Genomic DNA, 27,635 nt, shown 5'->3' with positions numbered 1-27,635 from the left:
GCACAGGGAAGCCGCAATGATTAGCTTTTCTTTCAGGCTTGGATGGAACGCTTAAAAGCGGAACTAAAATATTTTCATATACTGCACTGAGGACATATATCAGACAAACACACGCTCTCAGACTGGATAGACACAGTATGTTGGATGGATTCATTTGCATAAAGTTCACCTCGGCTCAACTTTTCTTGCATCGCATCCCCCCCGGACTCGCATCCCCCAGGACGCATCAGACCCATGAAGCACTGCGTGACTGGGATACATCACTGTGTGTTAATGCGACAGAGCAGTGTAAATGCAGCGTTAAGAACGTTTTGGGAAACGCACCCCTGTTTGTACTAGCTGTGTCACGGAAAATTCTTCTGAAACTGTCGTAGTTGCATAGCATTGGCATCTATCATTTTTTTCTAATATTTTTGCGGTTGTGAGCAGATTCTCCTACCTAAGCCACATCCCCTGCTCGATCACTACTAGGGAGCTACAATAACCACTCGCACTTTGCACTTTGCACTCTGTACTGAGGCCTAACCAGGATTCGGTAATCACTGCTTCAACCCTTTACTAAAGCTACCTAAAAGACCATCAATCACCACTTACACTCTGTACTATTGCAGACCAAGGGAGCCAATGTCACAGCTCACATTCTGGGCCAAGGTCGATCAAGGGACCAAGTTGCAATCAATGCTCGAGATCTGCATGGGGTACGATTGAGGAAGCCGCAATCCCCACACTCAATCTATACTAGGGATGACTGATGGAGCCATGTTCTCTTCGCATGCTCTATACTAAGAATAACCAATGGAGCCGCAATCACTGCTCATGCTCTGTAGTAAGACTAACCAATGGAGCCTCAATCACTGCTCATGCTCTGTACTGAGACTGACCAATGGAGCCGCAATCACTGCTCATGCTCTGTACTAGGTCTGACCAATGGAGCTGCAATCACTGCTCATTCTCTGTACTAAGACTGACCAGTGGAGCACCAATCACTGCTCATGCTCTGTATTGAGACTGACCAATGGAGCCGCAATCACTGCTCATGCTCTGTACTGAGACTGACCAATGGAGCCGCAATCACTGCTCATTCTCTGTACTAAGACTGACCAGTGGAGCACCAATCACTGCTCATGCTCTGTACAAAGACTGACCAATGGAGCTGCAATTACTGCTCATTCTCTGTACTAAGATTGACCAAGGGAGCACCAACCACTGCTCATTCTCTGTACTAAGACTGACCAATGGAGCTGCAATCACTGCTCATTCTTTGTACTAAGACTGACCAAGGAAGCACCAACCACTGCTCATTCTCTGTACTTAGTCAACCAAGGAAGCTGCAATCACCACTCACACTTTGTCATATGAGTGTTTAAGGGAGGCAAATTCACCACTTATGCTCTGTAATGAGGCCTAACAAGGGGGCTTCAATCACTGCTTGTGCTCTGTGCCACTTATATAGTCTGTACTATTGCAGAACGAGGGAGCCAATGCCAGAGCTCACATTCTGGACCAAGGGCAACCAAGAGACGGAGATGCAGTCAATACTCAAGATCTGCATGGAGGCTGACTGAAGAAGCCGCAATTACCTCACTCTTCATCACTGTACTAAGGATGACTGATGTAGACATGTTCTCTTTTCATGCTCTGTACTAAGACTGACCAAGGGAGCTGCAATCACACTTTGTTCCCTACCCAACTGAGGGAGTCCCAATCACTCCTTGTCATCTGTACTAAAGCTGCCCAAGGAAGACCCAATCACCAGGTGAGAGCACTCAGACTCTGTACCAAAACTGACCAAGGGAGCCACTATCAATGCTTGTGCTTTCCATTACTGCCAAACAAGGACCAATGATCACTGTTGATGCCCTGTACTGAGCCTGACCAATAGAGTTATGATCACCACTTGTGTTCTGCATAGAGACCAACAAAGCGAGTTGAGATGACTGCTTGAATTTTGCATCGAGGCTCACCAAGCAAGTGGTTATCACCAATCAAGGTCAACAAAGACATCCACAATCAACAAACATGGCCTGAGCCACAATCATGCTAGCTTGCTAACTTGGGAATTGGTGCATACTACCTAAATTTAAAATAAACAACTGTGAGCAAGACCTTCTCAGATATGGCCTTTTTCTGTACTGCAAATATAAAAAGCCCAAATCTTGCAGTACAAAGGTTGCGACAATCAGCAGAACCCAATGTCATTAAACCTTTCCACCAAACAGTTCTGTGGCCCAGCTTTAAAATACACTTTAAAGGGACAACTTATTAAAATAGTGGAGAGATACATGCAGGAAGACAAAAACAAACATTCCAGAGAAAACTTGTTGCCAACATTATGAATAAAACTCTTAATAGATTTGATAGTTGGTTTGTCACAATAATTACACCACTGACTTATCATACAATAAATGGATATGACCTCAATAATTTTTGATAATGGTGATGATAATGGTCTGTTGTGTTTATTTGTTTGTTTGTTCACATATATAACAGTGAACAGTATTTTAGATAGTAATGCAATGACAAATCAGTGCTTCAATAACTGTTATTCCATCCACACAGTGTTTGTTTGGACTGCTGTAGGTGAAGAAAAAAGTCTGTATATCCCAAACTATGATTAATAAAATTGTTTGTTGTCTTAAACAGAGTATAAGTGCTTTGTTCTGCTATTATATTATCATAATGTCAGACAATTGAATGGTCTTTTAAAGACAATAATATTGTTTAATGCAATAGGATAAACCTTCCACAAAAAAGTCCCTTTGCCTTTGACCTCCTTTTGGCCCTATATAAAGATGTTTATACCTTTAACTTCTATTACTTTTGTACTTCATTATTGTAAGTCGATTCGGACAAAAGCGTCTGCCAAATGTAATGTAATGTAAAAGTCAGAAAACACGCTCTGTATAAATGTGTAATGGCTCTGTATAAACTATTTACATCTCCAACCCCCAGTTATTCACTCATTTAAAAAAAAGCTGTGAAATTTACTTTTTACAGACATTGTTAGCCTTCAAACATTGTGCACGTTTGATATTTTGCTGAACTTCTCCTTTAAAGGCTTTGATTGGACGCGGTTCTGCATCCCGTCACGTCCCACAGGCTAAGGCTGCCCCCCTCCCTCCACACCTCTGTGCACCCGGGCAGTGGGCAGGCTCACAGCAGCGTAGCCCGGGGCAGGGAAATCCTATTAGCCTTTACCAGGGGAGAGAACACGAGACACATCATTAATTACACACACACACACACACACACACACACACACACACACACACTCATGCCATCCAATCCAGCCACGCTTAATCAACCAACACCTCAAAAAACACATTCACACATATTCCTATATAAGAGTGTGCACATTCATACACAATTTTGATTATTGATTATCATTACCAAACATAAAACTAAGTTGAATAAGACAATTTCTATATCTAATACAAGCTAAAATGAGTATTATGATGATATAATAACTGTAAAAAGCACAGACAGCAAAACGTCTCTCAATAGTGAAGCCAGCACAGGCCTAGTGCCTCTGCTGGCTGGTTGCAGTATGACAGGTAGCTCCATCCTCCCCATATGTCTCACTTTTCAATTTCAATTTTCTCCTCCAAACTTTCTTTCCATCTGCAGCAGTTAGTTTTTCCTGTGATAATATTATCAAAAATCCAATAAATTTCAGTAAAACTCAATTCTCTGATATCGTAGGAAGGCGAGGTTAGTGTAAGAAGATGGGTTTTTACATAAATGCACTTTTACTATTGAAAAAAAATACACTGGCCATTTGGGGCACCAGCACAATTCCCGGTGGATTGCTCTTTGTGTGGGCTGCTGAAAAAGCTAAAAACAGAACCTAACAATACATTAAGTTTTCAAAAAAAGACTTGTACATTGGTCAACAGTACTGGCTGTGCATGGGCATTAGCAAATCACAGACATGCCACCTCTCCCAACATAAAATACAATCACAAAAATGTATGTTAGAATTAAGAATTTTCATGATTTTCTTTTAAAAATCATTGGTTGTTCAGTAATTTCAGTGAAATATATCATATAGCAGAAAAACACAGTAATATTTGTTTGCCTATTTTTTGTTTTATTTTTTTGTTTAATTGTTTAATTAATTATTTACACTTTTTGTAAATCCTAAAATCTGCATTTCACTTCTTAAATATTACTGTGTTCATTTGCTATATGTATATTTCACTGAAATAGCTGATCTGAACAACCAATGATTTATAAAGGAAAATAAAAAATGCTCAGTGGTGCCCAAACTTTTTCATACCACTGTAGTATACATATTTAGTGCTGTGTACTATTTAAATTGAGGGCCTGCCATTCCATGTCATACAATGTGGCCTACATAGAGCTTAGGAAGTAATTTGAGACAGTGCCAAAAAAAAAAAGTAAACACAAAGCATTTAAACACAAAAAAGGTTAAACTTAAGAAGTGATTGTGTGAATTAAACAGAGCTGTGTGTGTATGTGTCACTTTGTTGTGATTGTGGTTTGCTGGTCTGAAAAAAGTCTGAAAAAGCTGAAGTTCCCAGACTAACTCTGCTTACTTAACAAACTCCATGATAAAAAAAAATGCTTGACTTCTTTTTTCGTTTAGACTGTACTCAATGAAGGCAGTCTGAGACACATTTGGTGTGGGAAGAACCGTGTGGGTCTTCCAAATGTGTAGGCCACTGGTTTCCACTGCAAGAGACTCTGGTTGCAAATCCGAAAACATAGTGGAAATAATGGCATGATTTCTACAGAACAGAAGGGAATAGAACCACGACATCTATGTTTTTTACAGTAAATATCATTCTGTATATACAAGAATCCAATGGTGTTTTTCTGCAATATAGTATAAGACTAGAATCAATCCATGACTTTTATTACATCCTATGCCACAGTAAGCAGTAAAAGAAATGCGCACAGGCTGTAGCGAGTGATTCAAGGCTGGTTCTCTGGAGTTGAAGAGGTTAATTATATTAATATTTCAGTAAATGAAAGGATGAACTAAAAATACTGCAGAGAAGTTCAGTGTAAAAGTCAGATATTCCTGCCCCCTTTCACCTGCTGAGCTGCAAATGTAGCTCTTTAATAGAACAGGAAAAAAAACGACATGAAACAAAATTGTTAAAAATGTACAAAATTAAAAGGGAATATGAGAGGAAATTTGCTGAAAAGCATAAAAGCTAAAAAGCTCTTATAGTGACGGAGGGCCAGTGAGCACACAGCTGGGGGTGGGGTAACTGGGGGGGCTTTTCTTCAAAATGTTTAAAAGAATTGGCTTTTGCACTCTCTCTCACACATACACACACACCTTACCTCCTCAAAGCTGGCAACACATTGTCCGTTCTCTTCCTCTCCAATATATGACCACAAAGCTGCACTGATACTGAACAGCTTCACAAACACAAACCTGATCAGCCTCACACTGATCAAACAGTGTAGTTTAAAAAAAGGAGTAAAACATAACTGAATCATACCATAAATGCCATAAAATACTGAATCATGCAGTAATTAAGTATTTAAGGAGTTGTTTGATGTATCAATAGTAATGCTGAATTACATGTAGCAGAATTTTCAACTTCCACGTCAATTTTCCTAGTTGGAAAGTCAGGAGAGCTTCACCAACCCCACATTCAGAATCCAAGAGGGCTGCACTGCACATCACCTGAAGTAAAAGCAGTAGCACGTCTATCTGTTTGTGTCTCACAAAATCACTTATGCAATGCAAACAACAATAACTCAGGCCATAAAAAGTGAGACATACAGGACCAGTCAAAAAAAAATCTCACTCAATGTGTTTTCTTAATTTTATGATTTAATATTTGAATGATCACATTGTAATTTTAATATGGAATATTTTAAAGATATATATATTTTTTTTAAAACAGAAATTGTTAAACTAGCCAGAATATGATTTATACATTAGATTATTCTAAGTATGACATTTATTTTTGAGGACAGATCTGCACACTCTTGGTATTTTAATCGTCTTCATGAAGGAGAGTCACCTGCAATAGTTTTCTCAGAGTCTTGAAGGAGTTCCTGAAGGTGCTGAACAATAGTTGCTGCTTTTCCTCACGCTGTGAAGCTCCAGTTCATCCAAAATCAACATCTTAATTGGAATGAACAATTTAATTTTGCATACAAATGTCTTTGCACCTCTATAGCATCATCTTAATGATGTGGCTTTTGGATATGTTATTAGGATATCCTGTAGCTGGAGATACTATTGATACAGTGCTTAGCAACCCCAAAGGCAACGTATTACAACGTATTATTGGGCAGGTGTGAACACTGTAATTAGACTCAGAGGCGGATCAATATAAACACTTATAGAATTTTTGAGAAAAGGTAGTCTTGGACCATTCCCAAATTTATTCTGCAGCAGTTTGTCAAATTCATCCTTACCCTGTCTGGTGTTCCTTGGTTTTCGTAAGGCTCTTTGATCACTAATGTTTTGAGGCCTTCACAAAACAGCTGTATATTCATGTTGAGACAAAATTACTCACAGGTGGACTCTATTTACTAATTAGGTGACTTTTGAAGACACTTGGTAACACTGCATTTTTGGGGGTTATCAGAGTACAGGTGGCTGAATACAAATGCACACTACACTTTACAGAATTTTAGTTATTCAAAAGTTTAAAAACTCAATTTAATCGTTTTCATTTCACTTCACAAAAATTCTACGGGTATGGATACTTTTGCTAGTCCAGAACAAGAAACTTTCACTAGTTTTTGAAAAGCAAAGTTTTAAAAGTAAATTCTGTGCCAATTTGAGAACCACTTCTTTAGCCAAACAAAGAACTTGTCATCTTATAACAAACCTCAAAAAAGCCTTCTTTTAACTATCTTTTCTGATTTTCAGAGAATAATTTGGACAAGCAAGTCCTGGAACTGACGTGTGGCAGGCTTATACACTATGTTGACATTTATTGAGTGTTTATTGAGTGAAAAAATAAGTTGATCATGCTTTTGTTGGAGTAACTGTCTTTAATTCCAGAGAAATATCTATTGTTATAGTCTACAGTGCTACCATTTAATATATAGATCACCACGAACCACAAATAAGCAGATACTAAACAAGGACCTGGTTCAAGGTACCAAGTACCAAATATGCAAATATTACATTAAATAAATAAAAAAGCAAACTGGAGGCAAAACAAGTCAAGTAGTTTTAACAAAAGAAAGTCAAAACAATGACAAATCTTTAAAAAAAAAATGACAAAACATCACAAATATGAAGAAAAATATTTTTATTAGCTAAAGAAAATAAATCACAGCTTGAAGAAAACACGGTAAGATATTAAACCGCTACAAAAAAAGTAGAATAAATAAAGCAGCTGAAAAAAATACAGATTCACAGAAGTAGATTCAGGAAAAAGGGAGAGAGATGTTCCTGCTGGAGGTGCTGCTGACCACCATACAAATAAAGTGTAAACCGTACAGGAAAGAGAAGCCCAAACACGAGTTCAGGTTCAGAAGGACAGGCTCAGCTCTCAGGGGTCAAGAATGTCGCGGTTCAAAGTTCACAGCAAAACCAATAAGATCCAGACATGAGAAAAGATTAGACTGGGAAAGAAGACCTGCTAAAAGTCAGGCCTGATCCTGGAGCTCCCTCTTGTGGTCAGAGCAGCTCTTCTTAAAGGGATAGTTCAGAAATATCAAATATCACATGTACACAGTTTACTGTTTCCAGACTGTATTGGTGTCTGAAATTAGCTTCTTTAATTTGACACTTGACCTATGCGGTTAAAGTTAAAGAATTAGAGGCCTATTTATACAAAGTATTTTTTTGGTGGTACAAAAAATGTATAACTTATAGTTATAGTGGAAACTTCACATCAAGCCAACACGTTTTTATCTAATCTTCACTGTGATTAGAGTTAGAAACATTTTTTTCTTTGATGTTGATTTATTTGGTCTCCAACCATGAAAGCTGAATTTAATGTATTTATAAAAAACAAGATAGAGTGGGAATTTTTGAAAGCTATGGAGTGTCTGTATTAACAAAAAACAGGAAGTAAAACAACAGACATGGCATAAAGGTTCCACTACATTTAACATCATATCAGTTTCATAGTGTGAACCTGCCTTTATGGCCCATTAGTTAGTATTGGAGCAAAAATAAACTTAAAAAGCCTAAAAAGCATTTCACAGATTTTTCAAAATCAAGAAATGATAGTGAACCGTAGTCATGCAAAGTGGATTTGCTACTAAATGAGGCATTTTAGAGGTATTTAATTCAATTCTGACTCTGCAAGTTACTCTATAACAGAGCTTTTCATACCAAACCTCTTTAAATTACAACGGGAGATGCTCGGGTAATGTCACTCCAGGACTCCAGCTCTCCTTTGTGTTTAAACTATGCTAGACACGGCTCAGTTTTGTTAAGAATTAGAATTTTATTTAAACCAAGCTAATCTAAGCATGTTTATTTATTATGCAAATATTTTGAGACGCCTGCAGATTTGCAATTGTTTGAGGTTATTGTAGTCATTGATGGCTCTTCATATATAATACAGTGCATAGAAATTTGACTAGAGCTATATTTGTATAAATATAAACGATCTGTAGCATTGCAAATATATGGCTTAGTAGCAAATATTTATTTCTGCTCTAATCACCAGCCAGCAAATAAAGAATAATTAATCATCAGTCTTTTGGCTAAATCCAAACAAAACCATCACTCTGGTGCAAATTTATTCTACCTAATATTCTTTATTCTTCTGTAATTTAACTCAACTTTATTTCTCTTCAGTACGTATAAAAAATCTATTAAAAAAATCAAACAAAAGTTCTCGTCTACTTTCTAGACTATATGATTGTATTAAGCATTGTATTAAGTACTGATTTTAAAGGTGTAAACCGATTGCAAACGGCTTAAACGTTTCATACATTTTTAAATGTATGGCTTTCAGGTTATGCTTCAATAGTGCCTTACGGAGTGATTTAACTGTCTATTGTTTAAAAAATATTTATACCTTTTTTCTGTCACTTCCCTTCATGAAAGTATTTAGTATATTTTATTTCCAGAACTAATTTACGAGAGATTTAAGGTGTAGTTTACAAGGCTTTGTTACATAAATAAAATAAAATTTTATATAATTTTAAACTGACCCAGTATCAGGCTGATTTAAGTACGGCAACATTAATATAGGCCTATATATATTTATCACGCTCTACTTTCCAACATGTAAACAAGTTTGTTCACAGCTTCTTTTGCCCAGTAGCAGCTGGACAAAGAATGTGTGACTTCCTCACCTACCTGTCTGCACTACTAAAGACACTACTGTAAATTATTACTTTGCTAATCATTTACATCAGATTCAGTCGATTAGCAAGAATGTGTTTGGTATCGGGATCTTTTTTATTACAAGTGAAGATTCTAGGCTAATGTTGCTAACCAGGAATACCACAATCTGCACTACACAAAAGTAGTTCCAGACTTTTCTAACTGTTTTAATACTGTATTTTTCTGACTATAAGGCACACTTAAAATCCTATAACTTTCCCAAAAGTTGTCAGTGCACCTTATAAAGCAGTGCTTTTTATTTATGAATTTTACCAGTCTTGATTTTGAGAAGCAGTAAAGCCACTCCACTGAAGTGCAGCCTTTTACAGGAGTTTTTGTATAGTTCTCTTGCACCAAGACTCCAGACTGGAGCAGTATTAGCATTAGCTGCTAAGCGCTAACTCTTTTGCCGCACATAGGTGAATATTACCAACCTGTAGCCTGTTGCTAACCCCAGTTAGCACTGCTAAAGCAGTATTAGCATTAGTATATACTGATTATTAATTATTTTGGGGTGGATTTTTTTGTCTAAATCGACACAAATCCACCCCAAACCATGACTCTGGTGCAAATGAATTCTACCTAATATGAAAATAAATAACAGCTGCTCTGTACAGGTCTCTTCTGGGGGTCCTGACCATTGAAGAACAACTACAAAGTGTCCTATCAGAGAAGCTTAAAAAAATAGACAATAAGTATAAAAACAAGGAAGGTGGACAGCCAGTGTATATAAACACACACCTAAATAACAATTTTAACAAAGTTATCCAAAAGCAGCGTGTAAGACTGGTCGAGGAGAACATGCCAAGATGCATGAAAACTGTGATCAAAAACCAGGGTAATTCCACCAAATATTAATTTCTGATCTCTTAGAACTTTATGAATATGAACTTGGTTTCTTTGCATTATTTGAGATCTGAAAGCTTTTTATTATTTCAGCTATTTCTCATTTTCTGCAAATAAATGCTATAAATGACTAATTTTATTTGGAATTTGTAGAAATGTCGTCTGCAGTTTATAGAATAAAACAACGTTGTTTTACAATGTTTTACTTATTTTACTCAAACATAAACCTATAAATAGCAAAATCAGAGAAACTGATTCAGAAACTGAAGTGGTCTCTTAATTTTTTCCTCAGCTGTATATATTTATTTAAGTTGAAATGATTAAAAAATTATGAACATCAAAAACCCAAACCATCTTACACTATAATTAAATTTAATTATTGATTGTGTCACCAACTAAATTTTATCAAACTTTAATAGAACTAATTATGATTGCATATTTATCTATTTTGTTAAAATAAATAATTTATTTATGTATATTAAATATGACAAGCATGGCTGAAATAACCCTCTTGTGCCATCTTTACTTATAAACAACGTATTCCAGCTCAATGTCTCTGCAGAGCAATGTGGTCTGAGGTGGATCAAGAAAAGAAACCCAGGTGGTCAAACTGGGAAGAATCAGACATGGTGGTGCTTTGTGGAGCGGATGGCAACATCCGAAACATCTGTATACAAAATACTGAGTTTTATTAGTCAATGTTTATTTATTTTTGCTTTTTTTATTTTAAGTAATAAAACTGAATTCACAGATAAAAATAGTAACACTGTTTCGATCCCCTCAATTTAAGGGGACCCCCATACAAATAAAACACCTCCCTGCACTACAAAACCATGCACTGTGAATGAGTGAGTGTGAGTGTGAGTGTTTGTGTGTGTGTGAGAAACATAACAAAAGTGTGAGCCATAAGAAACCTGGAAATTTAGAATCCTAAAGAATCTCCACATCATGACAGACTCTGAATGTTCACTTTACTCTGAGATTCTTTAGATCTTTAAAAGGGAAAAGCATTTAAAGAACTCTGACATAATGTAAATGTTCCACAGTAACATATAAACTATTTAAATGGAGTTTCTATAAACCTTTAAAGGGAAATTGCTTTTGTAAATAAGGCATTTAAATAACCTGTTCTTGATTTAATAGTAAAGCTCGGCAAAATATGGAGTCCTGATTAGTGAATTAGCACAGAACTTGCACATTACACAGATTTAAATCTTTGAAGGGCTATTTTGTAAGAATGCATTTAAAGAACCCTGACATAATATAAAGGTAACATTTTTAAACTATGAGCTCTTTTATATAACCTTTACAACTTCTGGAGGTTCGGTAAACTTTCAATAAAGTGTAATTATTTGTAATTTTGTTTAACCTTTGTACCATGTGTACATTTGTTTTGTTTTAAATGTTAAGATCTTTTGTTCTTGATCAGTCTGGATTTTGCCTTGATGCCAACTTTGCCCTCTTGGCATTATTCTCTCAGTCTTAAAGGAGGTCTAGAGGTGCTGAGCTCTTGTTAACTGCTTTTCCTCCACTCTGCACTCCAACTCGTCCCATACCACCTGGGTTGGGTTTGTATGTTAACTGTTTGTGAAGGCCTATTTACTATCTAAACACATACATGTTCCTTCATAGTTTTTAGCCTATAATATTAATCTACAATGTAGTAAATAATACATATAAACAATGAGAATGTGTGGCCAAACTGTGACCGTTACTGTGTATATTAAATATTAATCATGGTTCTTTAGTCAACAAGTGGGTTAAATGTGGCAAGAAACCTTCGTGACACCTTATTTTGTGCGTGTGTGTGTGTGTATGTTTGTGTGTGTGCGCGTGTATGTGTTTATACAAAAAGTATAAATCAGTGAACTGGTGTGTTCATATTCTGCTGCGTCGCTTGGCTCTGGGCTGCGACGTGGTCTGGACCACTTTAATTTTCCCCCTTAACACCCTCCTGTCAATCACAGGTGGTTCCTCCTCTTCCTCTGAGCTATGCTCTGCCTCCTCCTCCTCTGCTGTCACCTTTTCCTCCTCTGCCGGTGCCATTTCTTTATCTTCTGCAGCTTTTTCCTCGTCTATCATCATCTTTTCCTCCTCCTTTTCTTCGTCTTCCGTTAGCACCTCCTTCCTGCTCAGTCTTTTGGAGGAGCGTTTGGGGGTTGAAGGCACCGGCTTGCTCCTTCCACCTCGCAGGACACGAACATCTGGAGCAGGAGAGGAGTCTTCCCTGCACTCGTCTTCTTCCACAGCACTGACGTTCTCCTCATCTCCTCCCTGCTCCTCTAAACTAATGTTACCTCCCTCTGTGGCAGGCTGGTTTCCCTCATCTTTAGGAAGCTCTTCTGAGGCTTCCATCACTACTTCCTGCTCCACAGGAGTTTCCTCTGTTTCCATTACCTCCTCTTGTCCTTGTGCCTCAGAAGGTACATCAGCAGGTTCCTCCACATTTTCCTCAGCTGGAGGAAGCTCAGACTCATTTGCTTTGTCATCTGAAGAAGCTGCTTCCTGTTTTTTCGTCACTTCAGGAGCTGCTTCCTGTATTTCCTCAGCTTCAGGAGTTGCTGTCTGTTTGTCCTCCATTTCAGTAGCTACCTCTTGATTTTCCTCCACTTCAGGGGCTACCTCCTGCCTCTCCTCCACTTCTGGAGCTATCTCTTTCTTCTCCTCCACTTCAGGAGCTACCTCCTGCCTCTCCTCCACTTCAGGAGCTATCTCTTTCTTCTCCTCCACTTCAGGAGCTACTTCCTGCCTCTCCTCCAGTTCAGGAGCTATCTCTTTCTTCTCCTCTGCTTCAGGAGCTACCTCCTGCTTCTCCTCTGCTTCAGGAGCTACCTCCTGCTTCTCCTCTGCTTCAAGAGCTTCTCCTTCCTGTATCTCCTCTGCTTCAGGAGCTACCTCCTGCTTCTCCTCTGCTTCAGGAGCTACCTCCTGCTTCTCCTCTGCTTCAAGAGCTACCTCACATTCGTCTGCAGCTTCAGCAGCAGCATCCAGTTCTTCCTCATCTACTGGAGCTACGTCCTTCTTCTCCTCAGATAGCTCTGTCTCCTCTTCTTCTTTTTCTTTTACTTCTTTTTCTTCACTGACAGAAATTCCATCCACCTTCTGTTCCTCCTCTGCTGCAGGAGGTGTATCCTCTTCCAGTTTATTCTCGTCAGCCCCTTCCTCCTCAGCTGCGGGAGAAACAACTTCTTCCTGGTGCTCTTCTGCTTCAGGAGATGCTTCCTCTTCTAGTTTCTCCTCACCTTCTTCTTTTAAGTCCTCTGTGGCTGCTTCCTCAGGGGTGTCCACGGTATCCATGCCATCCTTGGAACGAGAAAACAAACATGCATCTCACAATTCCATATGTGTATTCATTGTTTTCATGTCTTTAATATTAACAATGTCTTTCAACAATGAAGAAAATGATTTAAATCAAAAAAAGAAGTAAAACAATGAGAAGGTGTGTCCAAATGTTTGATTGGTACTGTACAAAATAAAATGTTAAAACAAGTATTATTACTGTAGAGCTTGTTTTTTTTCTACCTTTTCTTCAACTCGTTCCTCAACTTCCATCCCCTCCTCCTCCTCTCCAGATGTGCCATTCTGGAGGGCAGGCTCTGCCTCCTTGTTTCCTTGTGCCTCCTTTCCTGCTGCATCTTCCTCCTCTTCTTCCTGCTGCTCTTCAGCCAGTTTCCCATTCACCTCCAAAGCCTTTTCAATCCAGTGAAGCAGAAGCATAGATATAAATCTACTTATCTAACATTTAACACGCAAGGTGTGTGTCAAAAGTCTCACTCAACTGTGTGTAAAGGTTTGAATCTTTGTATTCTAGCGTGTGTGATTTGACAGATTGTGGTTTAGCAGTTAGCACGGCTAGCCTGTTAATTGACGTTATCTAGCTAAGTAAGACTTAAATTCAGGTTAGTTAGAAATAGCTGTACTGAGCTGTCTGATACTCTGTGTATCTGTACTGGAGGCTAGTTAAGCAAGTGAGCTTCAGGCCCAAACACCACAGAAAAACACTTATTTCAGTGTGTGCAGTGTTCACTTAGTCTGTAAACAATGATGTATTTGATCATTTTTTATTTAAAAATAGCCCAGAGTTTGATTGTATTGTAGCCACTGACGTAAACACAGACACAAATCCTTGTCCTGATAATACAGTATACCATGGTAATGTTTTTACACTGTATGACAGAATAAAAAAAAAAAACTACAGCTCAACTCTAACTGATGAGCCATAAAAAACTTACTTACAAATACACTTATATAGCGCATTACAGACACTTACAATTACATTCTACATACACTCTACATACAGGGGTTGGACAATGAAACTGAAACACCTGGTTTTAGACCACAATAATTTATTGTCCCGACGGACAGTTCTGGTGGAAACAGGAGAGTTGAGGTGTAAATTGAATTCTGCCGTGATTTGGGCAGCCGTGGTTTTATGTTTTTTGGATACAATCCAGGTTAGCACCCAAACATCCCTTTCAGACAGCTTCCTCTTGCATCCACAGTTAATCCTGTTGGATGTGGTTGGTCCTTCTTGGTGGTATGCTGACATTACCCTGGATACTGTGGCGCTTGATGCATCACAAAGACTTGCTGTCTTGGTCACAGATGCACCAGCAAGACATGCACCAACAATTTGTCCTCTTTTGAACTCTGGTATGTCTCCCATAAAGTTGTGTGCATTGCAATAATTTGAGCAAAACTGTGCTCTTACCCTGCTAATTGAACCTTCACACTCTGCTCTTACTGGTGCAATGTGCAATTAATGAAGATTGGCCACCAGGCTGCTCCAATTTAGCCATGAAACCTCCCACACTAAAATGCCAGGTGTTTCAGTTTCATTGTCCAACCCCTGTACATCCTACATACAGCACACCAGTGAGAAATGTCAGCCAACGGCGTACTCTCAATATGAAACAGCTGTCCACCTGGAGGTCTACATAGGGCACTGAGAAGTGTGTTTTTGGACTGTGGGAGGAAACCAGTCCTGGTGTTAGTCTTAAGACTTTGCTCACACAAATAGTGACGTGAACAATGTCAACAACCAATAAGTGAGCTACTGGAAGCAAAGGCAAGAATATTTTACAGGACTGATTACAAACATTTTGCAGTTAAAATGCCTTATATAGTTCTTAATTTAATAAGATCAATATTTTAAACAAAGGTAGCACTTTAAAGTTAAATATTTTGCACTATATTTTGTCTTATTGTGCAGTCTTATTTTAGATATAAATAAGTTTAATAAATGTAAGAATTTTTGCAAGAAACTGTGATTCTTTGCTACACAATGTTGTAGCAAAAAAAAGAGGGGGTAATGAAGCTTATAGGACGAGTTGAAGACAAAATGCATTCTATAAAAAAAATCAAGATCTAACAATGTGGTGGAAAAATAAACTGTTGATGGGGACAAAAGTTGTGAGTCTCTAATAAATCAGAGTATTGATATAAACATTATTTGTAAGTTAATATGTAATATGTATTGTATGTAAGCTCCACCAGAAGCATGATGGGAAATAATCTCAGAAATAATCTAGTTGAAGTTTTGCAAATAGTGATCTACAGTCTTTACAAAATTTTAGTCTGTGACTTCAATTCTGCAAGTAAAACGTCTGTGATGAGTCTTTAGATGTGAGAGAGTTTTAGACTTCATTCTGTTAAAAGTCTTTTTTTAGAGTCTTTTCAAAGTTGTCTAGTGAATGGACACCATAAGAAACAGGGAAATAGTTGAAAAGAAATTAGAATAATTTTGATACTCTGGTTTCATTGGCATCTGTCAAGGGGTAAGTATAAAGCAGTACATGAACAGTCAGGAAACATGATGCGAAACAATTAGAAAAATTTGTATCTGAGCCACTTCGGCAAGTACAGACTTGTAATGGCTAGAAAGCAGGGTCAGTACAGTCGGCAGGGTCATGAACACATCAAGGCATATTGATGTGACATATGGAGTACCTACCTCATGGAACAGCTCTGGTGATGGCCAGTGCTGTTTTGGCAGCACCAGTGGCATTTAATTAACACAAGGCAGGTGGTTTTAATGCTCTATGGCTGGTAACTATGGTCTAAACTGCAGGTCATAAGGCTCAGGTTTCATTAGCTCAGAGTTAGTGCAGTAGCCATTATACATATATTGAGGAAATCAGTGTGTGTTTCTGACCTGTTCTACAGACTCCAGCTCGACTGCAGGAGCTTCAGTGCCCACTGTCTCTTCTCCAGCTCCATCAGCAGGAGTCAAATCTTCTGCCTCTTTTCCAGCGTCTCCTCCTTCACCCTCCAGCGTCACAGCTGCAGGTGTAAACACTGGTTCTGGCTCCTCCACCCTGATCACACATCCACAATCCTCAGCACACAAAAGCTAATAACATGTTCCAAATAATATTCACACAGATTCTGACTAATAGTAATACACAACAGAAATCATAGGGGGTGCTCTAGAGTGCTCTATAACAATCATATGATCTCCTGGAAGCATATGTGGTGCTCTACAATGATATACAATGTCTTATAATCCACACAGTCATTCTGACAGACTGTAATACAGTATAGCAAACATAGAGGATGCTGAGTGGTTATTCTAATAGACTGTAATACACTACAGGAGGCAAAAGGGGTGCTCTATAATGCTCTGTAATGCTCATATGATCCACACAGTTATTTAGACAGACTATTATACACTACAGGGTGTATAGGGTGTGATGTGTTCATTTTAAAGGCATGCTGTAAAACTCTATTGTTAAATATATTGTCAAAAAAATCACATGGCACACTAAAAAAACTCTAAATACACAACCTGCTGATTTTCTCTGGCTGGCTCTCTCCCTCAGTCTCCTCCTTTTCCTCTCTCATTCGCTTCTTCCACTTGTGCTCGCTACTTCGTGTGCGTGTAGAGATTGGGGTGTCGTCCATCTCTGCAAACAGATGAAACAAAATTAAATAAAGGAAGTAAGGCCAAGAAAATGAGAGTAAAATGGGTAAGAGAGACAAACAGTGCCTGCACCAGCAAGGCCTCCATTTACCTTCTGCCACTTTAAGACGCTTGTTGACAACAATGATTTCCTCCTGTGGAAAACCAAACACATGACATCAATCAATTCAGGCTCGTTTTGATATTTGATAACTTGCAGCTTTGTTGGTTGAAGCATAAAGGAGCACAAGCAGAAATCACAAACACACAAATGAACCTGTGCAGAAGGACAGGGATAATGACTCATAAGGTAGCTGCACATGCACAGGCCTGTTTTTCTATACACTAATGATGAGTTTATACTTATACTCCTCGAGTAAACATTGTATTTAGTGCTGTATTCCACTTTTCAGAAAAAGGGAAATTCTGAAATGCAGAACTGTTTTATGATCACTGTTACTAAAAAAAAACAATTGGATTGGTTCATATTCATGTTGTTTCTACAGACCTTTTTGATACTTATAAAAGACATTGACATTAGTACGTCAGAAGTCATGTGACATCAGTATGTAAAGTGATCATAAACTGTTGCTTCAGGGAATGGCTGGGGAACACACACCTGTACAAGGCTGAATACTGGCCAGTGTGCTCATGACAAGGCAACATGAATTATCACAATTGGAGTGCGAGGCCTGATAGTTGGTGCCAGATAAATGGGACATTAAATTTCCAGTTGTGAAGGGTTTACCAGGTATCCGTAAAAAAAAGCAGCATTTTCCACCCACAGTGGTAAACAACAGCGTAGTGGGTGGTAATGATTGTGATCAGAGGTTTCTGGCTAGAACCGTCTGTGTTAATAAACTCTATGAATTGATTCTGGCAGAAATTAAACCCACAATCAGAGCAGTAGGTCCCACATGCATATCCTGCAGGTCCTTGCAGCATCCAGCTGCAATTTATTTAAAAAAAAAAGGACTAAATGCACTTTCTGTAATAAAATGAGTAGTTGGTCAGTGTGTTTTAACACTGCTTATGACCACAATATATTTATCGATATATATCATTTATCGCAATAACAAATGTATCAGAATATGATACAATATTGTCATGTTGCCAAACTCTGTCTCTGTATATATTTTTGTTCTAAACTTTTTCAACAATGGAAACCAATCCAAGGTATGTCAGAAGGTCTTATGACTAGGGATGTCAACATTAAAGCATTAACGCATGCAATTAATTTGGAATCAATAACATGTTATTATTTTTTTAATACAAGTAAATTATGCCCCAACTTTCACAATAATCTGCCCAGTCCCCACGTGAATTTTTTTTTTTTTTTTTCTGGCTGAAAGACTAAAATGCTCCAACACGGACAACACAATGACAGAGAAGACATCCTCTGTGCGGTGTCCAGTTTAAAGCTACAGAGCCAGTCTGGGTTCAGAGTTCCAGCTCCGACCCAGATAGAAGCACATTGGAGCAGACAGGACACTCTGACTCGTTCTTGCTTATTTATTAGTTCATGCATAAGATAATGCAGCAAATTTAGGACATTTATGATGTTACCTACAGAAATAAAATAAACAAAAGAAAGGAGATAGCAGTTTTCGTGATACAGCACGGTTCTCTACGCTCTCAGCGTAGCTACACATGTGCCCACACACTTACAGTAAAGAGCTCTTAAAGGGCCAGTGTAGACATTAATGAATACTGGCCATTACTTATTTTCCCCAGGCCATTTAAATGATCATCCCCCCATTGTGAGCATGTGTGCCATACCAAACTATTCAGTTTCTGATGCATTTTTTATTCAAGCACCCCACGTTGGTTTTATCAACCTTTAAACATACAAGTATATACTTGTGTTTTAATTCACACCACTAATATAAATATAATTACATTTTATACATTCATACTTTTATTTACATATAAGAATTCACTATAAAAACTTGCATCTTAAGAAGAACAAGTGATTAATCAGATACATTTTTTACACAAAGATACAAAACACTTGCATAGAAAAAGGTGGACGGGTATAAAATGAATCTACTGATGTAAAAAAGTGCACATTTTTGTTTTTGAAGGCATCACATGAAGCGTAAATCAATTTTCATGCAAGAACAACAAAACAAAATTACTGTGATGTCGAGGCTGGTTTCCTCAGTCATCTCCATCTTGTCTGGTGTCGTCTGTCCGTTTCTGCTGTCATCCTTTCCACACGAAAGGAGCCTGCCTTTATGAGGATCAGAATAATCACAAACCATAAAAATCTATTAAATAATAAGCCATAAAGCCATAACTCTCAGAGAGCCAGTCAGTTACGGTCATACCATTAATCAATTACTGTCACAAGATAGAGCCGTCAGACTGACGACCTCATGGGGGTCATAGTATCCCGTGTGCACTCAGTAATACTGATGGACTTTTGGATATAACCAAGAGGGCTGGCACCTGGTCAGTCTTCTTTTGAACAGATTCATTTTGTGTATGAACAGAAATACAAGCTCTAATTTACGCCTTTAGACCGGTCTATAAACACATTTACTCCATACAAGCTAACCAAAAAAAAAAACAATGGCATAAATTCCTTAAAAAAGCTTTGTGGATTGATTGTAGGTTTGTTTGGAAAAGAAGTCAGTCACTCTCCCAAAATGTAGGAGCTCAAGAGATGCCAATCCTGCTTAAATCCACCAGGACTTTTTATCAAAGATGCACCCAAATATTTGTCAACCTCAAATATTCTGCCAAAATTCATACTGAACAATGATAATTTGAATTTATTTAAAGCCATATTGCTGTGTTTTTTTTTTAAACAGGGGCCGACAAAAGACAGGTTCAAGTTTTTACCCTTTTTTTACCCCCTGCTTACATAAATGAAATTACTGTTTACTACCTCTTTAAAAACTGTCTGTTCTCCAGCTGAAAGATAAAAGCTGTGCAGGCCTAGAATAATTATACTAGCTGTGCTAAGTGACCTGAAGCATTTGTTTGTTTAAAACAAGACTACCTGCCTTCTGTTAGTGATTTTTTTTATTTAAATGTGACTTAAATAGCACTGCTAAGGTACATGTTTGTTTAGAATAGCACTACTGAAATAAATTCATGATTAGAATTTAGGTAAACCCATGACAACCTACAAAACTGCACTGCTGAAGTAAATGTATTGTGTTTTCTAATGTGTGTGCTGAGATATTAAAAACCATACGCAATTTCTTTCATGATGAAAAATGTGACAAATTCAGCCACAACATTAAAACCATCCCATGCTTAATACTGTGTGGATTTCTCTCATGCCTCCAAAACACAAAAAAACAATCAGAATTAGCAGTTAGTCTTGTAATTCCAATAAATTGTAAATTAGAGCATCCATTAGCAACAATGTTCTTGTTTACACCTGGACCCTTTATGTGATTAGTATCTGGATTGTATCCTGCACACTTGCATTTTTGTGTGGTTTTACCTATTCCAGACATAATCCCGATGCTAAAGACCAACAAAGTAACCAGATGTAAACATTGGATGTTCAAGACTGGTTGCCCTTCCTTGGATTATTTTTGATAAGACCTACACAAGACCCACCTAAAATTTTTGACATGTTTGACCTAGTTGTCAAGTCATCACAGTTTGATTCAATTTGCCTATGTTTCCTTCCTCAAGAACTGACTGTTCACATGCTGCCTAATATATTCACACCCATTACATTGTAACCAGATCATCAGTGTTGTTCCTTTCACTGTTCAGTATTTCAAATGTTGATATGGCTGATATATAAGGTTTTTATAATGTGGGAACACAAATTTTACCAGCAGGTGGAGCCAACAAACTGAGTTTTAGAAACTTTGGAACAATGCATTTTCGTTTCAGTTGATTGATATTTTCAAACAGCCAGTCCCTCTTAAGCTTTGCACTGAAACACTCGGGTAGAAAAAAGTAAGATTTTTTTCTACAACAAATTGTGCTTTTTTTATCCCCGAATGTCTTAGACAGACAAAGAGAAAAAAGAAAACTGGACCAGACTGTCAACACTGTTCCATGTATATGATTATATATATATGATTATATATAATAAAATATATGATTAAATATATGATTATATATAATAAAATATATGATTAAATATATGAATTATATTTAATGAATTAAAATATATTATATATTAAATATATGAATTAAATATATGATTATATATTATATATGTGCATATGTGATTATATATATGATTATAATGCATAGATTTCCTTTTTTCATGTGAATAAAGTCGCAATCTGAACATCCAGCCTCCTGACTCCTGACTAGAACTCCTAACTCCCGAAGGTCGAATTTCCGCTGCTTGTTAGCTTAGAATACAGGAGATGGTCAGATGTTCATACCTTTTAGTGTGTGAGTGCTGAGTTTACTGGCCACTCTGGTCCTCTGGTAGGGACCACCCACACCCTCCACCTCCCACAGTAGGTCCACGTCTGCAGGGTACCTGTCCAGGTAATGTCTGCACACTGCAAGGGTACATTCAGAGGAAAAGGGTTTATATATAGTAAAAGATAAATGCTGCAGAAAATTTCTCCTTATTTAATTAATATTAAAAACACTTTAAATGTAGGTTGATACACACTGAGGCAGAGCTGTAGTATTTTACTGTATATATATATATATATATATATATATATATATATATATATATATATATATATATATATATATATTACACAATACCTTCATTCACACTAGGTGAATAATAATTAATAACACTCCTAATGTAGGTATTGTGATACATGCTGAGACAAAGCTACAGTCTTTAATTATGAGAAATTATTATTAGTAACACTCTTAATGTAGGTATTGTGATACACACTGCCTCAAAGAGACTGACTACTGGCACACTGTTCGGTTCATTTTCTGTTAACACACACCCACGATTAATTAAGAGAATTAGTACATTCCTTTTGTGCATTTTGAACAGCGCAAAGGGGTATTTAAGACAAACTGGCACACCCTAAATCCAGCCCTGCGATCTGCAACTGACCAGTCTGCTATCGCTAAAATAGGGCCCTGAGTCTTTAATTATGGTAAATTGTTATTAATAACACTCTCAATGTATTTAACTGTGGAGCTACAGTCTCTCATTGAGGGTGGGGCTTGTAAAAGAGCATCATGAGTGGTTTTACAGTGTCAAAGCCAGAAATCCACAGGGGAGAGAACAGTTCTCACGTCATTCTGAGTGCTAAAGCTAAAGTCAGAACAGATGCTGAAACTGCTGAAAATATGGCTAAACACTGCAATTCCCACTTTTATGTGACCACTTCTGTATTTATGTTTAAAAAAGAATAAAAAATAATCATTCAAATTGTACTCTAACAGTAACAATATTGTCTTGTCAGTCTTATATATTTTGCATTTATTTTTGAATACGCTGAGGGTCAGTTACCCTGGGACATGGCTGGTGACAGGGGGAACTTCATGCCGAGTTCATCGTCTTTAAAACTGTCCACGAAATCCTCCAGCATCTGCAGCCCATGACCCTGTCCACGGTGACCCCTCCTCACAAATATGGAGTCCATGACAGGCAGGAGGTAGCACTGGCTCACAAAGTTACTGCACAAACTACCTGCAGGGGCAAAACAGAGAGAGAGAGAGAGAAGTAAAAGAGGTGTAGGAAAAACAGCAAATGCCCATCTCCTACTTTCAATATGGTTCTAATAAAAGCCCCTCTGAGTATTAAAATATTGGTAATCTTTCTCTTTCTACTGAATAGAATAGTAATCTTACTTCTGGATACATCTATTTTTTCAGTGTTGAATATGCATATACACAGATTGATATTTAACCTGTTTGTAGTCCCTAGTGATTTTGATTTAAATTATGGGCTTTAATTTTGGACCATAAATACCTTTGGGTTTGACTGAGTAGAATCCAACAGCCTCTCCATTCTTCCACAAGATTTTAGCAAAGTCATTTTCACCGTGGCACAGAAAGGGCACCTCTCCAGCACTCATCTCACTAGTGCGGTAAACGATGCGATTCAGCACATACAACACAATCCTCTCTCCAACGGACCTTACCTGCCAGATAAACAACAACAAACCGTCTCTTTATATAGTTAGTTTAATAGTGTCATACATGGTCTGATATACTGCACTGCAGACATTACCCAGTTTTATTTACACTTTAAAAAATAGCTCCAAAGTGCAGCTGTTTAAACCACATTGTTAACTCCTGAAAATGTGCCTCATCGCTGCAACTTGTGAACTGAATTGGGCTAAACCTGGAGCTGCTGGTGGGTCCAGATTTGAATTCCAGATGCCAAGAATATAAGAATAACTCAGTCATTTGCATAGTTTTCCATTTAATTACAGCAGACTTGTCTGTGTGGATTTATGCAACAAAACCTCTACGTGACCCTTTTCCAACTTCTCTCTTCCTCTTAAAATTAAACACGCTGTTGTTGCTACTGTTTAAAGTAGTGCTCACACAAGGCATTTGCAGTTTTTGTAGCTTTGCAAAATGGTCATTACTGGGCCTAGACTGGAAGTCTGGTAATCAAAAAGCCCTCCATTCTGGTGCTGCTAGCATGCTAACAATAGCTAACTTGCCAACTATAAACAGTGATCCTGAAAAGAAAAAAAAAAGTTAACATACACCCACCATATTTTTAAAACTTGCAATAATGGGTATTTTAACGTAAATTAAAAAAATCAGTGTTAGATTGGCAAAAATAAATTAGATTTATATTAGAGGTGAAAATCACTTAAAAAAAGATTTATCATGTTTAAATGCTGGTACTACTCTGTACTGTGGGATGAAGACAGTAATAATATAGTGTATAGTAGTATAGTGTGGTTTAAGGCAGACTGGATGAATGAGAATATTGTAAGGTTCTGAGTTACTGAGCTTAACTGAAAGCTTAAATAGAGAAAATATACGCTTGTGTAGTTGCATATTCCACCGAGAGAGCCTGAGAGTCTTCAGCACAGTGACAGTATGTCGATAGCTAGGTGGAAAATAAAGTGGAAGAAATTAATCTGCTGATAGCTCAATAGGTAGCATGCTGGAATAGTGTTTTTGCAAACCGGCCAGCATGATAGCCTGAGAAACTTAGGACGAAATGGCGAAATGCAAGATCAAATAATATGCATATTTTAGAACATGAAATAATACAAGCGTACCAGATGATCAAAATGTGTACTCGTTACACAAAATGCGTACATGTTGGTAAATTTGCACAAATGCCAAAATTCATGGAATTACAGTACTTAAACTAATCATAAAGTGTTCCCTTATGGAATAGTACCACACCTGTATAGGTTGTGAGGTGTTATCTTGGGAATGAGGCCAGAATGAGAATTACAGGAGCTGGAGCAATGCCTGCTAGAGGATACCATGATGCATGGGAAATTACATTTCCACAGTGTCACATGTGCATCATAGAAGGAGTTACCACCCACAGTGGACAGTGCAGTGGATGATAATTATCGTGTGTGGTAGAGTCGTTAGAATTGTTGGCGTGAACAAAAATCACACCCATATTTAATGTACAAGATCCCACATACATATCATGCAGGTCTGTGCAGTGTTTTTTTTTTTTTACTTTATTTCTTGGGAAAAGTTGTGGGACATGATGCTAGTTTTGTCCCATGACTTGTCCTGTGGCATGTCAGTGTATTGACCTTGTGGCTAATTTGGAGTGATAGCAGCCTTTTATTTTAAAAATGAAAAGAAAACTAACTGAAATAGAAAATTATATGTCTGAAGACCCCGGCAAGTAATGGTTAAAGGGCCTATCTTATTTTGATATTTTTTTTGTGAAATAAAAGGGTGTCCTGTGACTTTTGACCCTGTACATAAGTCCTTAGCTTGGTTTAGCATTATATGTGGAGTTAATCACTTGAACACTGCCAGCTTGCCAACTAGCAGCAGAGAACAATTAAAAAGGTGTGAATTACGTCACGCTAACTGCGGCCAACACGCTTTCACTTTTTAGCACGCAAGCTGGGTTTCTGAAGTCACACAAAGCCGTATGTTACAAAATATCAGAACAGACGACTAGAACAGGTAAAAACCCTTACAGACAAAATCTCGTCCGTCCAGCAGGAAATGGGGCCACATTGGTCATGGTGCAGTAAACAATATGGCGGACATACCAGAGGAGAAAGGGGAGGCTTGGTATGCCCTCCACTTCCACAGCTGCTTCCAGCACCCCATAGAGAGAGAGAGGGAGTGTATGTGATTGTGTGGTTCAGGACTGAGTTCCAGAGTAAAATGAAACCAGGACCGTGTATGCAAAACAGTTTTGTTGAAAAACAAAGACAGTACTCAGTAACAGAGTGTAGCCTTCTGTCCAGTTGCATGAAAATACTCTAAGACAAACATCTCCTCTGTCCCTTCCTTTTTCTCTCTCTCTTTCTCTCTGTCTTGCACTCTCTTGCAAACACACACATAATATAACAATTTGCCATGTCAAATTTTCTTGCCAAATTTCTTCAGACACAGATAAATAGGTGCCTTCTAATTCAGTTTAAGATCAGTACTAATATTAATGAGGTATGTCACCTCGCTATCCCATCACTAAAAAACCTCCCTGTGGTAGAGTGAAGATGAGTGGCCAGGAAAGTTCCCAGAGAGGAGTGTTGAGACATAAAAACAGCTCAGGAATCAAGTTAAAGTGCAACACCAAAAATAGAAGCACCCAAAAAGAATAAATTCAACAAAAACACAATTTACAATAGAGTGACATGGAAAATATTTTGGGCACCCCTGATAATTTGTATGATTTTATTTATAAATCATTGGTTGTTCGGATCAGTAATTTCAGTTAAATATATCATATAGCAGACAGACACAGTGATATTTGAGAAGAGAAATGAAGTTCATAGGGTTTATAGTAAGTGTGCAATAATTATTTAAACTAAATTAGGCAGGTGCATAAATTGGGGCACCCTTGTCATTTTATTGATTTGAATAAGCACTAATTATTGGAATAAAAAATTTGTTTGGTAAGCTTGACCCTTGACCTACATACACAGGTGAATGCAATTGGTTAAGGTGACCAATTGCAAGTTTTTCTCCTCTTTGCATCTTCCTCAAAAGTGGCAACATGAGAGCCTGAAAACACAACTCGCAAATGACCTGAGAACAAATATTATTCAACATCATTTTAGCTGTCAGTTTTCACTGTGAGGAACATAGTGAGTCCACAGGCCACAGGCACAGTTCTAGTTAAGGCCTGAAGTAGCAGAACAAGAATCTGAGAATCTCAGATAAGCAGAGGAGAAGGATGGTCAACTTTAGGTGTAGTTTAGGTCAGGGGATTGTCGAGGACAAACACTTTTTTTACGATGTAATTCCATTTTTGTCCCTTAATTGCTTTTAATGTCTTTAATATTAATCTACAATGTAGAAAATACATTTAAAAAATAAAGAAAAAACACTGAATAAGAAGGTGTGTTGAATCTTGACTGGTACTGTACAGAACATAGAACAATAATGTGGTACCTTGATAAGCCCTTCTCGCGATGAGTCCGCTGTTCTAAGAATGTCGTCCACAGCATACCATTTATCATCCAACAGCAAAGCCACAGCTAGTAAGAGAGAGAGCGAGAGAGAGAGAGAAAAAGAGATGTAAGAAGTGGCTCTGTTGATGTCCTTTTCCACTACATGGTACTTTTTGACTTTTCCCATTTTAGCACATTTTCTACCTGCTACCTAGAACCAAGTACTTTTTAAGTTTGCTCGTGGTTCCAAGCAAAAATGTAGGGACGAAAACGTGATGTGTAAACCTTGCAGAATGCTAATTGGATAAAAAGGATGTTGTGTCTCTCTGTAGATGACAGTAGTGATGTTTTGTAGTGATCGTGCAGTGATCATGTTTTGTGAAATCACCAGCTACATTTCGGGATGGGAGCTGTGGTAGTGTAAAACGAACCAGGTATTAGGCAGTGTAGTTAACATGCAATGGAAAAGCATAATTACTGCCTTAAATGCATCAGTAATTAGATTATCAGAGATGGGGTGTTATAAGATACCTGTAAACTGGTCCTCTGGAGCAAACAGAGCCAGGACTTTGTGCTTGAGGTTTGCTCCATATAGAGGAACGAAGCCCACATTAGACAGACTGATCCGAACCTGAAACAGTTAGAGCACTTTTTAACATACAGAAGTTGGAGTAAGAATCTTACAGAAATCAGTAAAATTTAAATTAAATTCTGCTTTGTTTCCTCCCTATTATCAAGTTCCACAGATTTTTAGATAGATATATATAGATCAAATATTGAGCAAGTCACAGAGTATAATCAACTTGGCATCTGGTAACTCTAATAGAAAAAGAGTGGTAGAGGGAACACTACTCTCAGTCTTGGATTAGGCTGATGTAATTTATAGGCAGGCACCCAGTAGTGCCCTGAAACAACTGCAGGCTGCACGAAGGGAAACAAACTGGCTAATATTTATTTACAACTCGCTCTCCGGCCATATGCCATCTTATATCATATCCATGATCTCTATAAACACCAGTAATTACCAGACTCACTCTAGTGACTGGATCACCTGTCAGGTACTGAGAGTTTTTACTGAACTAGGAAAATCTGCTCTTAGCTACAGAGC

The 27,635-nt window shown here is 37.8% G+C and overlaps 1 protein-coding gene across 12 annotated transcripts in view; it reads right to left on the bottom strand.

The window, feature by feature from the left end:
- Nucleotides 1-7,241: 7,241 nt before the first annotated feature.
- fam169ab (family with sequence similarity 169 member Ab) overlaps nt 7,242-27,635 on the bottom strand; it is a 33,896-nt gene continuing 13,502 nt past the window's right edge. The window contains exons 3-15 of one of the 12 annotated variants that reach the window (XM_049466474.1): nt 27,059-27,158; nt 26,529-26,614; nt 22,927-23,098; nt 22,465-22,644; nt 21,413-21,535; nt 19,181-19,275; nt 17,155-17,197; nt 16,929-17,046; nt 16,296-16,458; nt 13,664-13,831; nt 13,037-13,444; nt 12,944-12,973; nt 7,242-12,913 (exon numbers count right to left, since the gene is read on the bottom strand). In XM_049466474.1, coding sequence (XP_049322431.1) covers nt 12,020-12,913; nt 12,944-12,973; nt 13,037-13,444; nt 13,664-13,831; nt 16,296-16,458; nt 16,929-17,046; nt 17,155-17,197; nt 19,181-19,275; nt 21,413-21,535; nt 22,465-22,644; nt 22,927-23,098; nt 26,529-26,614; nt 27,059-27,158 — 2,580 coding nt within the window. In that variant the 3' untranslated portion in view covers nt 7,242-12,019. Of the gene's footprint in view, nt 13,445-13,663; nt 13,832-16,295; nt 16,459-16,928; nt 17,047-17,154; nt 17,198-19,180; nt 19,276-21,412; nt 21,536-22,464; nt 22,645-22,926; nt 23,099-26,528; nt 26,615-27,058; nt 27,159-27,635 lie in introns of all 12 variants that reach the window. The other 11 variants (XM_049466475.1, XM_049466471.1, XM_049466470.1 and 8 more) reach the window with 11 other exon arrangements.

Source organism: Astyanax mexicanus, chromosome 17 (assembly GCF_023375975.1).
Source record: "Astyanax mexicanus isolate ESR-SI-001 chromosome 17, AstMex3_surface, whole genome shotgun sequence".
In the NCBI taxonomy this organism is placed as follows: domain Eukaryota; kingdom Metazoa; phylum Chordata; class Actinopteri; order Characiformes; family Acestrorhamphidae; genus Astyanax; species Astyanax mexicanus.
Note: the sequence above shows the minus strand (reverse complement) of the source record. Positions and strands in the feature narration are given on the sequence as shown.